At 44.6% G+C, this 17644-nt stretch overlaps 1 protein-coding gene across 1 annotated transcript; it reads right to left on the reverse strand.

Moving 5' to 3' along the window:
* Positions 1-2173: 2173 nt before the first annotated feature.
* Positions 2174-8687, reverse strand: LOC135917064 (juvenile hormone acid O-methyltransferase-like). The gene is made up of 3 exons (XM_065450556.1): positions 8403-8687; positions 3273-3420; positions 2174-2346 (listed from the first exon to the last, which is right to left on the reverse strand). Exons 1-3 carry the CDS (start codon positions 8685-8687, stop codon positions 2174-2176), a joined length of 606 nt encoding a protein of 201 aa, XP_065306628.1.
* Positions 8688-17644: the final 8957 nt, after the last annotated feature.

Here is a 17644-nt window from a genome sequence, read left to right on the forward strand (position 1 = left end):
AGACCGGTTAAGTATGACGGTGTCTACTGAAAGAGCAATTTTGCGACAACAGTTCTTGTGGTCAGTGATAATATCGGTCGAAGACGGAACCAGCTCGACTTCGGCGCGTGCGCAGTCATGAATTGCATGACGTGTGGAGAGAAAGTCCCAACCTAGGATGACGTCATGTAAGCATGATAGCAGTAAATATATATATATATATATATATATATATATATATATATATATATATATATATATATCTTTATTTGTATATATATATGTATCTATAATACCACGGCAGACCACCACCCTCTTTTTCTTGCTGCCTAGCTCCGTTGCACTTCATGAACAACCGCTCAGCCACAGTTGCTCGAAATATGTGTCCGTCGGAGGTCGTTTCCCAGATTTCGGGAACCCACCCAACATCGCTGCACCTGGCTCGAGCAGTACTTTGGGGAAGCGTGATCAAGGAGGCCGCATGGTGATGGACCCCGAAAGTGCGCTGCTTTCGAGCTGAAAACCACACCCGTCATCTCCTCCTAATCTGATGGCTTCTCACAGGACTTCAGCCTCCGTTCCGCCTACGACCTTCGACGGCTTGGTTTCGCGTGGCGTGTCGTCGAGCTCTGCCCATTCTAGGGGATCGGGCAGCCTTGATCCTTCAGTGGCCACTCAATGAAAAACGAACTTGCCTCACGCAACGACATGAAAAAGCGATTCTTCGGTGGAATTACGGAAGCGACGACTTCTGGAAGTTCGGGTGTCCACAGTGAAGTTGCGCGATGCCATCGCGTTCGGGCAATCTCCACGTCCCTCGTCTGCCGCTGGGAAGGTGTGTCAGCAGGTAAAAAACACTGCCACTAGGCTGCCCCCTTAATCCCATGATAGGTCCAGATGCTGTCCAAATGACCCCGTTTTGGCGTTATTTGAGACCTTGCTCGCAGGTACCTTGCATGGGCGCATGAGACGCTGCTTGGGGAACTTACTTCTGTATGTCGGATGGCGCGTACTTGAAGATTCTTTACCTTTGCCCGTGCTATTTTTTGGCCTTTGGCTATCGGTTAATATAGCTATACGGAGCTCCCAGCCCTAGCGGGAACGCGCCGTTCTCGTGTATCAGATCTCCGGAGGCTGCACCATGCTCTCAGATTTTTGTCCGTTTTGTTATATTGTTTTGCTAATAATTCCCTCCGCTATGCGTTGCTCAACAGCAAGAGCGCTGGCAAAAGGGTATGGGGTGCTATGAGAAAGGTATATTTATTTCTTTTGGTATGCTCTGTTTGCTGTCACTGAGGACAGTCTGGATATTTCATGTAATAAAATGCAGATTGATTTTTAAAAATTGTTTTGTGTTGAAAAGCCTAATAATAGATGTTCTATTGGTGAACGTCCTCTAGGATCTCCCTAACTGCGGCTAGGGCTCGTATTTATTCTCTTGGTTTCTCTGAGCACGCGCGCGCTCATTGTCGCGTCACTACGGGGCGTGCAGTATTGGCATGCTTGAACCTGCGGTTGTCGTCCTGCGCGGGGCTAGCGTGCGCGCCCTTAAATTTTAAAACTACTGCTGTGATTCAATACTCACAAATGCGAAGTTTTTAGATACTTGTTGGGGAAAAGAACGTCAAGATTTCCACGTACAGTAATACTTGCTATACACTGCTGCGCAGCATATTGTATGATTTCAGTGTTGTTATTGAAAAATCTGCTTATAGTAGGAGCTTTCATCGAGCACTGGCATCACAGACATTGCGAAGCACGTAGAACCATCTGTCAGGTCACAAAGATTTTTGTACTTAACAACCGCTGAAAATAAGGAAGAAATGCTATGGCTGTGTTCAGAGTTAAACAAATGAAGCACTTTTCTGAGAAGAAGGCAGACAGAAAACCCATGGGTACAAGCACGCAGTCCTCGATACACGAGCGTTTTCGTTATTCGCCCTATTGGCAGATTGCAAGCACAATTGCTGAAAATTCAATCCACCAAATGTTGCAGAGCACCAGAATGCCATAGTCACTGAGCTGCAGTTCATTTGTACGCACAATGAAATGCTGTCGCAATGCGTTCATTGAATGACATTAGCGACCATCATAATTCTTTGCAATAAGGAAGACCAACAGAGTTAAAAATTTTGGTTGAATAATATTGCCTTTAACGAAAAGGTAATTTACTGCCCGAATTGCCGAACCGCACTCATGAGTGCCGTTTCATTGGCTTAATCCCATGGATTACGTAGTTCTCAGCCAAGCGCGGATTTTTCCGTCCTCGTAGCCAGATCTGAAATTCTTGATCAGCGTCTTTGAACAAGTCGTGTCTTTCTTCGGCGCTGAGGGTGTAATTTCCTGGTAGCAGTGCAGTCAGCATTTCTGCGGAATATAAAACAGATTTCAACATTCAAGATTTATTTATTTCGGCAATATTGTACAATAAAGTAAAAAAAAATGCCGTAAATCAGCACGCTAAGCGCAGATTCTAACCATTCTTTTAATTTTCGGCTCCTTTTGTCTTTCAACATCGGCATACACGATGCTGCTTTTCAACTGTCGAACAAATCGGGTACATGGCTCGATGGATCACCCTATATATATTAAATCAGAGGAAATAAAGCCATGCGTAACACAGGGCCTAAAATTGTCAACGCTTTCGTTCTTGTCGGCTATAGAGAAATTCCAATGTAAAGAAGTTATCCATATTACAATAAAGATATTCAATAAAAAAATAAAACAGATAAGTAAATTAGTACCAATTTCGAGAATAGCGTTTTGCCAGAATGTGGTCAGTGCTCAGACCCTCAACAGAAAGTCGAACAATATTAAAGCTGCTGTTATTTTATCGCCAAGAAAGTGGGAGCTGAGATGGGTGTCCATGCAGGCGTCATTTACGGAAACCACTCACCGTCATTATTTTGGGAAGTAGTAAGAAAAATATTTTCAAAAATTTTACCCCGAGCGATGCAAACTTTGCTTTCACTGACTTGAAACTAGTAAAAGGTAAAACAATTAAAAAAGACATTTTCTCCAGTGGACTTTGCATAAATTGAGCATTTTGCCACAAAGAAGCAAAGAAGAAGATTCCATTTCCGAGCCCGAAATGATACTCGCTACTTTCTTTCTGAACATTTTCTCACTCGGGTTAGCTTATACTATGTGACTGAGACCAAGCTAAATGCAGTAAGCTATTTGATTAGCATTGTTTGCACGATGTGTGACAAACGTTTGGATTCGCCTGGCTTCACATATGCTAACGAACCTCCTGCGAATTGTGTGAGGATTATCGGGGCCCAAACACTCACCGGACCAGCCTTGTGCGGGGAGATGAATGTGAGCTATCTCGCAGCTCCTCAGTTCCAGCCCAACGTCCTGCGCCAGTGACCGGGCATAGTTCAGCCTGTCGTCATTGCTCTTCATGTCCTGTGTCGGCGGAATGAGGGCTTCCCACATCTGTAACGGTGCGTTGCAGAGTCAGTCGTGGCAGCCGTGCTATAATTACTTGTACCCAATCAAATATGATAAGCAGGGGCCGCTTTTTCACACGTTTTTGTTAGTAAGGATTACTGGCTACTGGCCAGTTAGCTCCTCCGCTGAGAATATGTCCCATGACCGAATTGGCTTGAACGTCTGCTATTACGCGTACAGTGTGGCTGCCTCAATTGCGCCAAAGTGCTACATTTTTCTTTGCTGCGACAAGCTGTGCCTTCGCCATAAAAACCTCCAAGTTCGCCCGAGCTGCAGTAAACCTCAAAGCGCGATTCCTATGTGCTCATGTTTTAGCCACATTTACGCAGTAACAAGCCAAATTGCCTTATTGTGCTTTCTTTCACAAGATATCAGGAGTCGCCACTGTTATCCGGTGTCGCACCCTCCCAGCGTGCATTCTTTTATATTCATGTGCAATAATTACTGATCAGAATAGGATGCCTGCAAACCTGAATGCGTGTTTTGGGGGGGGGGGGACTTATGAGTTGCATATCTTCAGACTTGTCTCGTGAGAATCGTACCTTGTAAGCGAACACCGTTGCAGTGCACACTTCACCTTTGAGCATAAGCACATTCCGTAAAATGCGTTTTGAAGCGCCCATTTACAGTTCTAAAACATTATTTCCTTTTTTTTGATTGCTAATAATTACTCGTGGTTGCTCGCTAACACTTACCAAGAGGGGCGTCCATTTGATGCGAGGCTACGCAGCAATCCGCGAGGGACCGCATCGCGAATGAGTTAAACAAGCTTCAAGCGCCCTCGTAGAGTTGTCGTGGGAATCGTTTTGTCCATAGGGTGACCGCTATGATAATGTCATTAAGTCATGAATAATACCGATGATGCAAAAACAACTTGGAATCTATGTGAAGCGAACCTTTTGCGGAGCAGTTGAAAAAATACTGTAAGTTTGCCAATTTCTTTCTTCGGCCTTTCATTCTTCATTCTGCCTTTCCATTTCATTCTTCTGCCTTTGGCGTCAAGGTAACTGGTGAGCGCGTCTGTGATCTCACACCGCGATGTTATGAGGTTGTGAGATTTCTTATATTGCATTGTATTTCCTGATTTCTTGTTTTTAATAAAACCTACCACTCATTTTTTTTTACTATTGCTACAAGGAATACACAATTATGGGTACCAGCAGCAATGCGGTGATCCTCAGCAACACTCTACAATCATCCCCAAAGAGGTAGTCGGCGTTGATACAACGGAACTATACAGTAGCACATGGTGTTGTGACCTAATGGTTATTAAAGTAAGCATTGAAAAACTAGAGCGGTCTGCTTCATTGAAGGAATTGTTGTTTGAAAGACGTACATTTTATCGCATCAGGGTATTTGGCTATAATTTGTTTTATCACATTGAATTGGTAGAGAAGAAGGCCAAGAACCCAGACACCCGCAAAGGCATTAAAGGTGGCGGTGCTGTCCTTTGTGTGAGCTATTCGGTGAGACGACTGCAGCAGCAGCATCGTCCAACCAGGGTCATGCCTGTCTTGCAGGTGACGCAAAAAAAACTTTGGTTTAAAAAGAAATTTAGCGTGGAAGGCCAAGCGGAATAACAAAAACGCATGAAATTGTTGGTGCACATCGAGTCCGATAACGCGCACAATTAATGGTATTGGAAACTTGACTAGGTTGGTAACGTGCCGGAAATGCTGGCTGCGCATACGTAAGGCTTTGGCGATGCCACTAAAGAGGGGTTTTCGTACACAGTGGCAAGGCCTGTCCAATCATTCGCGGTTTTAAGCCGAAATCTAGCCCCGACCGCCTCAACAACGACTGAACAGAGTGCTTGTAACTTCTCAACGACGTTGCTAATGGCAGAAAATACGATTGTGTATAATGCATTTTCGCATACGCCATAGATCGCGGTATTGAGAGAATGCCTCCACCATGCAAAGCAAGTCAAGCGAGAGCGGAGCTATCGGCCATAAAGCGGCGTTTTCGGCGTCAAGTAGTGCGACGCGCTGAAATTTAGCGTACGGCTGAACAACGGCGGGGAGGCTGTTTAGAAAAAGGATAAAATTCAGAACAAAATTATGAATGCGTGCTCTCTATCACTGGACCGAAAATTCCGCTTGTGCGCGGGCTACATGCCTCTGCGATATTCAGCAGAAGGAAAATGTAATTTCGCTCGCACTATACTTCTGATGCATTTATGAGTACCAATACTCGCAGTACTTTTCAACTTGAATGTGTTACGCCGTGGCGAGACCCGAAATGCTGTTCGAGTTATCCATTTGGTCGAACTATGGGAGAATCAGTTATAAGTATTTCACTGTACCAGGTAAGCCGAGCACTGCAGCTGGACAGCCCAACACCGTAACCAACTCTGTGTTGTTACACGCAGGCCTCGCGCGTTGGCCGTACCGGGCCCCGGATTTTCGTGATGCCCCCCCTCTTGGTGCTGGATGCCAAGGGCATTCTAGGAGCACGCGAATATCGGTTGAGACATTTGTGGCTCGTCAGCTTTGCCAGCAGCCTTTTGAAGCGGAAGCTCGTCGATAAAGGTCGCGCTGCTAGTCAAAGAACTAAAGTGCCTTGTCATCGATCCAGAAATCCGCAGCACAAAAACGATGCTGCTATGGCTTCCTCTTCACCTAGAACATAAACCAACTGTTGAGGCATCGGAATCGTATGGCATGTTGCAGTCTATAACCAGAGAAATGTAGCGTTGTGAAGCCATGGAGAGTTGGCAGATGATGAATCGCGATGTAGAGTTCACGCTCATGGAAGGCATCTCTACCAGTTGCCGTCGTCACCTTCTGATGATCTCCGGACACACGTGCCTAATTTTGATTCCCTAACGACTTCCCTTCTTTCTTCAATGCAACAAAATAGAGCACATACGAAGACAGTGAAAAACACCACGATACAGGAAGCGCCACAATCATGGTCATAACGCCGAGGCATGCATTGGTACGTATGCTGACAAGCTTCGTTGCATTCGACCGGTAGACGTAGGGAACCATCCTTAACCACCTCATTTATGTGAGTTCGTATGTGCATCTGGCGAGTGGCTGCTGATTGCCACCGGGCTGAGGCGGTGCAAGTATCACAGCTGCAAACACAGCTACAGCAAAGGCTATTGAAGAAAAACAGTGACCAACTTTTAACAGAACTTTCGTGCAACGTGGGCCTAATCACCACATTTTCGGGACCGCCTTCATCCTGCCGAGGATGCGGAAATGACTGATGTGTCAAAGAAGCGACAAGCCCCATTAGATGAATTCGAGTGCTCTGGGTAACAGCCCAGGTTCGTTGCGGCGAAGGCGACGAAACCACTTCATGGAGCTCTTGTGAGTGTAGATGGCGCTGCAGTTGCAGTAGTTCTTGAAGATGTGACTATCCAAAGCGGCGGGACAGGCAAAATAAAAGTAGCAGTGCTACTTCTAGGCGCTGCAACTCAGTAGTGAAAAAGTGGCGGACGTCCTTCCCTTAGCGTTTGGAATACTGAATGTCGGTGGCTTACGTGGTAGGCGACGGCAGGGTCAGTTGCTGCATTTGCTGCGCAGCCGAGCGTTAGATGTTATTGCAATTCTGGAAACAAAAATTGAGTCCAATGAAGGCACAGCGGCTTCTGTAGCTCTAGTTCTTTCGAAGTATGAAGTATGTGTCAGCAACACCATTGCTGTCGGCACATCTGGGAAATTAGGTATGTGCCACTGTTACTAGGATTGGCCCGTGTTGCAATGGCAAAGTAAGACGTAAAATTTTCGAAGCTGAGTGGAATCGAACGCACACAACAAGGCTTGCTTAAAAACGGCAACTCGACGATCTTCCTACCTGTGCCATATATACAAAAATACGTCCCTTTTCAACTAACGTTATTTACGCGCCAAAACTTTAGGCTACTGTGAAACGAATGCACTCGGCATGGGCTGATCTTCAATGAGCCTCTCGACAACTTTTGGCACTGACTTTGCGATTGGTGCGTGCGCGGCAAGCGAGGGAACAACTCCTCACGTTCCTGTACACCGGCGAGGCGCGCTGTTTGCCTCGAACTCCACGCATGGATCGTTCAACAGTGCCAATAGATGGCGCAGCGAGGCCCAAACTATGTGCGAGAAGGGAGCCTGGTTGCCTCATGACACGTTTCTCAGCCATGTACAGCTGTGGCCACGCGCATGTTTGGCGGCGGGGGAGCTAGATTGCGCAGAATGTTCCGACGGAAGTGTGAAAGAGGAATCGCTCTGAAGCACACGTGTCATACATAACTCGTTTTTATTGTGGAGATATGTTGTGTCCCTATATTCCTCCAGTCAGAAACGCATTCGCGTTGACAGTCATTCTCCGACTACAACGTAATTTAGCACAGGCATGTGCGACGAAGTCGTGCTATGCGCTTTTCTTTGTTGCCAAAGTTTTTATTCTGATGTTTTTCATTCTTTTTGTAAAATGACCCTAATAAAAAAGAAGCCGCAAGATTTTATAGTAGAGGCATATTTTATTACTTTTGAGTATATATTTCACTTTATTTTTGTTAGTTTCGGCATTTTTGTGTGGTCACTACATGAATAAAAACTTGTGTACCGACTTTCAGATAGGGTTGCGACCAGGAGGTGTAAAATGAAATGGTTTCAATTGAAATACCTTTGCAGATCAATAGGCTGTGCAGCGAGCTGCCGCTCTGTGGGAACGAAATTCGGAAGTAATCATAAAGCGTTGAATGTTCTTCATTATTTATTGAGAGTTTCTACTTAGCGACGAAGTAAATAATGACACGCAATATCGTGCGTACGTAAGAGAAGGAAGCTTCGCTGGAAATAAGTTTCGCAAGGAATCGACAAGGCTTTTAATTTTTAAGTTGTCTTTACCATTGGTCAGGTGCCTCAACAAATATTATTTCCAACGTCAACATTGCTTTGCACCTGCTTTTACGGACAGATAAAGCACAAGAACTTTTTGCAGATAATTAGCTCTGCTTATTAGTATCCACCACTCACCTCCGCAAACCTGCTCCAGCGTTCCTTTCTGGCCAATGTCCTCCAGACTTCCGGTGAAGCAAACCAAGCACTGTAAAACAGAAGACACTCTCCGCCTGGCTTCAGCAGCTTCGCCATGTTGCTCCATGCTTTCGGCTGGTCTTTCACACGGTTAAGACTGTTGAAGCAGTAGAGGCGATCGAAAGGTCCGTACATCCTGAGGAACTCGGAGACGTCTCCTGTTATGTCCAGCTGTTCGTACGCTAGCTTTGGATGAGAACAGTGCTCGCGAGCGTAGGAAACCATATTTGCGCAGACGTCGACCCCCACAATTCTCTCTACATTGCTTGGAACATTGGGCAGAAGGATCTTCGACGTCACATGACCGCAGCCAGAGCCAACGTCGAGGAATTGCAATGACCTGCATGGACTGGCGCTTTCTTGCGTGACGTCGTCGTCTTGTGCATTGTCAAACGTCAAGTTGTAATAATTTAGCAACTTAGTTATTAAAGGAAAACAACACGTGACGCTCTCCGAGTACGCAGCCGCGTCGTAGTCAGGTTGGTTGCGATTGGGCGGTGCTTCATGATTCATTGTATTTATTTCGCAGTGAAGGTGCTTTGCGTGCTTTTTACTTGTTCTGAGACGTGCCTGAAAAAGTTGGGAAGACGTGGCAATTTGTTCAATTTCCCTACTCACTCTCGCTCCCTTTGTTAAAGCCCAACTCCAAGAAAATAAAATGTGCAATGCTGAATAAAGCCTTGTTTAACATGATATGCGTATAGGAGAGCCCTCTACCAATATTCTGATATCTAAAATACTAGCGCGAAAACTGCGAATAGCTCACCAATGCAGGCATTTCAGATTGTTGTATTCATATGGGAGGTTGTGGCCAAGTACTGCACCAGGGTGGCCAATCCTGGTCTGGTGAGAGAGTGCGTTACCGGTTCTGGTCGCCGGGATCAGGCCGCACTCCAGGCCTGTTTGTGCAATTTTCTCAACACACGGTTTTTTTTGTATTTTCCGGTGGAGAATTGTGCGGCACCGGGATTTGAACCACGGTCTACTTGCACGGGAGACGGATACTCTACCGTCCCCGCAGTAGTTAAATTAAAAAATGAAATTATGGGGTTTTACGTGACAAAACCACTTTCTGATTATGAGGCACGCCGTAGTGGGGGACTCCGGAAATTTCGACCACCTGGGGTTCTTTAACGTGCACCTAATTCTAAGTACACGGGTGTTTTCGCATTTCGCCCCCATCGAAATGCGGCCGCCGTGGCCGGGATCCGATCCCGCGCCCTCGTGCTCAGCAGTCTAACACCATAGCCACTGAGCAACCACGGTGGGTCCCGCAGAAGTTGTACGCCTCATTTAACCTACAGTGGTGCCCTATTTGGTCAGTCAAGGTTGACCAATCTGAGCTCGGTTATACCGCACGGATGGCACTCGGCTAGAGAACCTGGTATTTATGATTTGCACATGTGTCGCCATACTAAAAAAACAAACAGCATTGCCGGTACCGCAAAGTGGGAGCCACGCGTGACCTAAGACATACCTTCTCCTATCTCGGAAGGCATGTTCTTGCAGATTTTTTTATTTATTTAGTTCATTACCCACAGCGCCTTAGCAGGCATTACAGTGGGGGAGGGTACACACAGAAAGATAAAGAAATACATACAGTGTAAGTCACGCAACTAATACAAATAACCACTAATCACAATCAGTCACAAAATGCACATGTCATTAGAACAAACTTAAACGCGGCTATGCTAACATAGAAAGGAAAACATCATTAGATATAACCAAGACAATGTTTGTCGGCAATTGGTTCCATTCGCGGATTGTTCTAGGAAAGAGTGGCAATTGAAATAAAACAGTCTTTCATGCGATTTCCCGTACCTTGATCATATGATCAACTCGGGCTTAGACATAGAGATCCGCAAACAAATATTTTTGATTTTCCATCCCGACACGACCATGGTAAATAACATGAAAGAATTTCAATCGCAATTTATATCGACGAAAATCTAAATGCTCCCAATTCAGCGTTTATTTCATACTTTCCAGCCAATAGTCCTGCGGTAATTGCCTGAAACAAACCTGGCAGGCAAATTTTGAATCCTTTCCAATTTATCATTGTCTCGCTTTTTTGGAGGCTCCCAGGCTGTTCAGGCATATTGAAGAAGTGGTCTAACTTTGGTTTTGTACAACAATTCTTTAGTGAATACAGGAAAAGTTCTGGCATTCCGACGCAAAAAGCTCAACACTTTCCCAGCTTTGGCTGCAATGTAATCAAAATCTCTGTGCCACTTTAGCGCACATTTAAAATGAACACCTAAGTATTTGTAATATGATACTTGTTTTAAAAGTATGCTGTTTACAATATAACTGTTCTTGTGTGGATACATTTTATGGGTAAATGTCATGTACACCGTTTTTTTATTTAAATTCACATGCCGCTTCACACACCACTCGATATTGTCAAGATCTTGCTGGAGAGCAGCCGCATTCGCAACGCATTTTACTTCCCTGTATAGCAAACAATCATCGGCGAATAAACGCTTCTGAGACAGGATACCATCAGTTACATCATTTATGTATAATAGAAATAACAGTCGACCGAGCACAGATCCTTGAGGTACACCGGACGGGACTCTCGCGATCAGAGATTTAGTACCGTTAACAATGCCAAACTGCTTTCGTGATGGGAGATATCTTATCCATGAAATAACCTGCGGATGTATAATATAGGCTCCAAGTTTTCCAGTTAAGGAAGCATGGGGTACAGTGTCAAATGGCTTCTGTAAGTTCAAGAAAGCAAAGTCTACTGAGAGTCCATAATTGAGGGTTTCTGCTAATTGTGTAACGCAGGAAAGGCCTTTCTGAGAGCCGTGCTGAGCTGGACTAAAAAGCCAATGTTCATTAATACGTGCTACAACTGTAGTATACAAAATATGTTCTAAAATATTGTAAGAAACAGATGTCGAGGACGCTGGCCGCTAATTCGCTGCTTCACTGCGTGCGCCCGACTTATAGATCGGCACAACCTTCATAACTTTCCACTTGCCCGGAAGATAGGACTGCTCTGGAGATTTGTCATAAATTATCGTTAATCATGGCACGACTGATATTGCACAGAGTTGGAGAAGTCTGTTTGACAAGCCGTCAGGGCCACAGGCCGTTGACGCATTTAATCCCAGCCGCAACAATTCGATACCACGTGCGGAAAAGTTAATGTTATCCATCTCGCCTAATTTGCTTCGAGGGTCCTGTGTCTTCCCATCAGTTCTAAGCACTGTGGTGAAGACAGAGCCGAAGTATTGATTAAAATTTTCAGCCTTGGCATTGTCCTCAGTACCGTGTTACGGCCAACGACCAACGATGGAACGGCTACCTTGTCCTTACCCTGTTTTTTACCATGCTTGCAAAATTCTTTGGGGTATTGTTTTATTCTACAGCGCATAGAGCCGGAATAACAATCCTTTGCATTAGAAGTAGCAACTTTCACTTCAAATGTTATATGCTGCGTTTTTTTTAAATTTTCTTCTGTTGGTACTTTTCGAAAATTGCGATAGCATCTCTGCCTTTTCTATGTTAGTCTGTACAACAGTTTTGTAAACCAGGGTCTACATTTAGTGCGCCTTGAGGGGAACACGCAGGAAGGAACAAACTGTTGCTTTACTTCGGCCATTTTTCGTTTAAATAATGTCCACAGATGAGCTACACTTTTAGCCTCAGCTTGTGTTTCAAAAACTGTTGGATAGGAATCTAAGACCCCGTTATTCTCAGCCACATTAGCATTCTCAAAGTTGAAAACCCGCCTCTTAGGACCAGTTACCTTTTTTACGTAACAAATATGCATCTTGCACACCACAGCGCGGTGATCGCTTAGACCAGGTACGACAACTTTGGAGAAAACTAGTTCAGGTTGATTTGTCAGAATCAAATCTAAAATATTTTCTCCACTTGTAAGTTCCAACCCCATTTGGTGCAGCACAAAAAGGTCGATTAAGTTTTTCATTTCTTCACTACAGTTCTCTGCTGTGGTGACAATATTAGGCTCTTGGTGCTAATCAAGGGAAGACAAGTTAAAGTTACCACCGATTACTAACGTGTCTGCCTACGGCGTTTCAAGTACTTTCGTAAGCTTTAACAGTGCGCTCAGGAGGGAGCCGGTGGCCGGTAAAAAATTGCCCACAAGCAACACTTTGTTATTAGGTAGCATCAGCCTGCAGAACACCGCCTCACAAGCACCTACGTCAGCGTTGACCGTGCTTGACGAAAAACTGCTATCTACTAAAATGAACACGCCTCCTCCATGATAATTTCTATAGGCGGTGAAACCATCAGGAAATACTTCATTGTTAGCAATGTCGTTATCTAACCACTACTCGGTCCGCAAGATAACAGTTGGCTCGACTGTTTCAATCAAATATTTCAAATCATCTTCCTTATCTTAATACTTCTGCAGTTGACCAGAATAAAGCGAAGCCCTGCGTCGTTTACTTGGGATAGTCAAGTCAGCGGTACTACTTGTTTCATTGCATCGTCATAGCTATACTTCTGCCCATTCATGAACAGAGTATCATATCGAAGGCTCAGTTTGTCGCCTCCTTCTTTTCGGGACTTGGCTTACTCCCATAAAATTTTTCGTTTCATCCTTGCTGTTTTGGAAAAGTCCTCCGAAACGCTGATTACTTCCTTTAGGCTTTTTAGCGTTGCTCAGAATATGTCGCTTTCTTTTAAACAGGGTGAAATTAGCAATTAAAAGACAGCATTTTCCTGGAGGAAACTCCAAATCTATGAGCCCGTTGGATACCGCGGCGATCGCGAGATCCGCGACGAATCTTCTCCCCGTTTGAGATGCTTAGATTATCGCGTGCGCTGCTTGGTTTTTGCGGTTTTACTGGCTTGGCAAAGCAAGTCAGCCGAAGCGGGCCGTGTCCTATGCAGTGCGCGGCTCGCTTACAATGTTCCGACCCGACTTGCTGGGACTTTTGTCCTAGCGACATCACATGCACTCTTCATAGGTGCATTTTAAAGGTTGCTAACAAAAGAAAAAAAAACTTCGCATTATACGCTCTGTGGCTTCGTCAAATTTATTGAAGTCGTATATACTGCACATCTCTGACGAATTTGGCCAACAAACATTAACCTAGAGTTGACTTTCACGTGTTCTTCTGAGGCAAGGCTACTGATCATCTTGGAGTATACGTTGTGGGAATTGCTGGTGCTAGGGGTACAGGAGCATCTTTGCACTGACTTCGTGGCCAAGAATGAGCATGAAGTATAGCACAGGACTAGCCGGGGCAAGCAACCTGCAGTTCAGACCCGTGTCTACCTTACAACGTGAGAGACTTCCGAAATTGCAACTAATATAAGTCGATGTTTTAACGAGCGTACTTCTTGATTTGCAATCATATTTGGTTCAAGAAGGCTGCATGCTTCCAGGTGTCAGAAAAAGTATCATAGCAGTTAAATGTGGTAGATCTTACCTTAATACCACGCCAAAGGACTTTGTCAAGCTAGGTTTCGGCCTGCAGTCGATATTGAAGAGATGAAGGTGGTACATATATCAAGCCCGCTAGCAAGTCAGCGCCCTGTTATGTGCACGTTGTGCGGCAGCGGATGTGGTGCAGCTGCGTCTTGGTGAGCTGTTAGCTGTTATAGAAGAGCTCAAAAATGTTTCGAAAGGATCATGAAAAATATCGCACAACCTATAGTCCTAATCGGACTAGAGTCGTCGTGCCATAAAATGCCTTTATTTTTATCTTGCGGTTTCTTTTTATGCAAGGAGGAAACTGTACACGTGTGTTCCAAATGGGAGACCCACAGTATCCTCTCTTTGTTTTGAGCGAATGGCAGTGGTAGTGCGAATGTGCTCTGTTTTTATCTTTCTATTTTGGTCTCACCTTTCCAGATATTATCCTCCACCTCCCTCCACCCCAATGTAGGGCAGCAAACCAATTTTTTTTTATTCTCCATGGTTAACCTTCCTGCCTTTCTTACTTTTTTGTTTCTGTCTCAGTGCAGAGCACCATCCGCTGTCCTCTGTATAATGGCGATTAACCCCCAGAATATTGAAAACGTTCCGGCAGCACAGCAAAGGCAGGCGATATAATGCGGCGTCAGAATTCTTTATTCTTCCCTTAGTTTTGTGTTTAGGAACGCTGATACCTGGACTCCTGTAAATGGACAAAGAACACAAAACGTTATTTTGTTCAGACTGCCGTTATTCTCACAAACCCTACTTTTCGTAATTCGTACGTAGAATGTTCATTACAATCACAGAAAATTAAGCTCCAATTTTATTTATTGATATCCAAATGTTTTGGGCATTGCTCCGGCGTCTATTCATCAAACTTCACCGCGGTTTACCCGCGTAAGTCAAAGGACAGTACTATGGATGGATGGATGGATGCGAAACTTTAATAAGGTCCTGAGGTACGCGACTCAGCGCGCTGCGCGCCGCTCCCACGTTGGGACAGTCAGGCCTTGCCCGACCGCCTATACTACAGTACTATAAAATTGCCCGACTATACAGTACTATACTACAGTACTATACTACAGTACTATAACAATTATATTTCAAAAGGCCGGCCAAATTTCAACAGCTTGCAATTATGAGCGTCGGGACAGTACGATCTTTTTAGGATGGGTTTTCATGGTGGGTGGTGGGATGGGTGTTGACTTATTCGTAACGTCATTGGTTCGTTATGGCAGTTTTTTGGTCCGGAAAATTGTACACTGCTACGACTCAACGAAGGAGCGACGAGTACCTGCCGTAGATAGGCATGTAATTACAAGTACGTACCTTGTCAACATTGTTAACGGAAAGTTGTTGGAATTGGGGTGGCATTTTCGCATAATAATCTGTTAAATGGTGCTTGTGAGCTCCACTGGTGCATGGGAGGGAAGTTGGATAGTTGGCCGCAAGGAAACTTCTAAAATTCAACAGTATGTAAAACCAATCCAACTTTGCATCAAACGTTACCTCGCTAATTATGTTCTTATGTTCTTGCATATATATATATATATATATATATATATATATAGAGAGAGAGAGAGAGAGAGAGAGAGAGAGAAAGAGAGAGTGAGAGCGAGATGAAGCGCCTATGTGATGTGCATGCAAGTACATACCAACGGGCTTATATAAACCCTTTTTGCTGACCACCAGATTAATCCAGAGTACTTTTGGACATTGCCACTTACGCCATCTGTTTAATTTAGCCGTTCAGACCAGCGCAACTCAATGGCCTGCACTATCAAAAGTTACACATCGAAGATCGACCAAGTTTAGCACCGTTTCGTTTGCGGCGTCGATAGGGTGTTTTCTTCCAATAACATACGCGGTTATGACACTTCGTCGGTACATAGTGCGGCTTTGTAGCATTGGTTTTGTCCAGACCGAAACACTGCTACAAAGTAGCAGCAAAATGATAACTAGGTGCCGTAAATGCTTACGTAATTAGAAGGGACTACCGTCTCGACGTTCCTATTTAAGACTTCTTCAAATCGTAACAAATTGTAATGCTTTCCCCTTACAAAAAACCACCAGAAACTAACTATGCCCGAGGTGGTATTTGCCATAATTGGCCCATTATCTCGTATTGAACATCTCAAGATCACATCGTCAGCTGCCTTCGATGAAATTAATTCAAACTGTTTACAAAATACTAAGAACATTTCTACAAACATCCTGTGTCTTTTGTATTCTCAGTACCTTTTGATAGGCCACATACCTGATGACTCGAAAGTGGGAAAGGAGATCCCCATCCTTAAATCTGATAATAAACAGTCACCGTTGGATTATCGTTGAGTATCCCCAATAGTTATTGAAGCGGACTGCGCTGGATGCATGAAAGAAGACGAAATGGGCTAGTGGAGAAATGTGGACAAAGAGGTCAGAATTAAATGATGGGCGACACCCGCCTCACTGAAAATGTCTGTTCTACTGTCGTTCTAGTTAGAAACGCTAGGTTTTGGGACAGCTGATTCGATAGCTATCGAATAACGGACATGCAGGTGACGTTTTTCGTCGACCAGGCGTGATCGGCGTCGGCTGTTGTTTTCACCCAATACCAAGTGGACCGTGAGCCAGTGACGGATCTTCCTCTCGAAGTTAGTTCTACCGCGCTGATCAACATGTGCTGCAACAAGCTGAAATCAGCCACCAAGTCATGGTACAAACTTGATCAGCGACAGTGAATCTACAGCTCCAGACACTGAGCGAAATCGTTCTGGAACCAATACCACGTAGCAGTCTCATGAGGGAAACACCTGCCGGGAAAGTTAGCCTATACTTGACCATTATAGCACAACTGCAAAGGCGCATTATACTACTGACTGAAATAATGAGGTGTTCGGTGCAAGCGCTTATTCGAGAGACATCAGCACGAGGCATCGTTGAGCCGGATGTTTATGAAGAAAACTCGCAAAGTGCTTACTACTGGCGGTGTTTTTTTCGAGTGCGCCTGCGACAAGACTATGTGGCACTCCGACGAGACAAAAATTTTGAATATGCGCTGCTGCTTGAGCGCTATAGACAGAAAATGGTATGATGTGCAACTCACTGGTCATGGACCAACATATTGGAAAGTGTGCAAAAGCAAGTTTTTAGCGGCTTTCGAACGTAATGCTGTAGAAAGATAGGATGGTGTACTGCGGTTGAGATATATATGTCGTTCTCTGCTTGGGTACTGTCTTTAGAAGCGTCCCCTATTGTATTCTGCAGAACCTAAGCTGTGTTCTCCTGCTGTTGTAACATTGATAACGCAAGGACTAGGTATCGACATCCGTAGTCGTGTCCAGCTCAAAGTTTGAGAACATTTGGTGACCTTCTGAAGTTTCTACAGATTTCACTGCCAAGAATTGCATTGAGAAGACTGTCACGTGGTACAACAGATCAACTTGATTCTCGTAAGCTGAGTGAACATCTCGAGTCGTTGCCATCATCTGAAAGAAACCCCTGGGAAGCATCAGTCATGACTGTGAGAATGGTGAAGAACCAATTACCGCAGTTGAAGATAAATTACTTCCACATCATCTGTCTACCACAGATCAGAAGCCCCAGAAAAGAGCTTAAGTGAGAAAGCGTACTTGGTGTCGTCAAGCTTACTGTGTGTCCCCATTAAGGTAAATGGCATTGAAGCGAATGCTCTCGTTGAGACTGGGGATTCGGTATCATTATCAACAACACTTGAGCGAATGTCAATCGTCTGCGTGCTAGTAGAACATTCCATGTCCAAGCCTGCGATGTT

The sequence above is a fragment of the Dermacentor albipictus genome, chromosome 10 (genome assembly GCF_038994185.2).
Source record: "Dermacentor albipictus isolate Rhodes 1998 colony chromosome 10, USDA_Dalb.pri_finalv2, whole genome shotgun sequence".
In the NCBI taxonomy this organism is placed as follows: domain Eukaryota; kingdom Metazoa; phylum Arthropoda; class Arachnida; order Ixodida; family Ixodidae; genus Dermacentor; species Dermacentor albipictus.

Bases quoted from the DNA above. Each gene is read 5' to 3' on its own strand.
- LOC135917064 (XM_065450556.1), bottom strand. From the start codon at position 8,687: ATGGTTTCCTACGCTCGCGAGCACTGTTCTCATCCAAAGCTAGCGTAC. The intron at 3,421-8,402 runs GTGAGTGGTGGA...GCACCGTTACAG, and splicing joins GCTGGAGCAGGTTTGCGGAG to ATGTGGGAAGCCCTCATTCC. The intron at 2,347-3,272 runs GTGAGTGTTTGG...TATATTCCGCAG, and splicing joins CCCCGCACAAGGCTGGTCCG to AAATGCTGACTGCACTGCTA.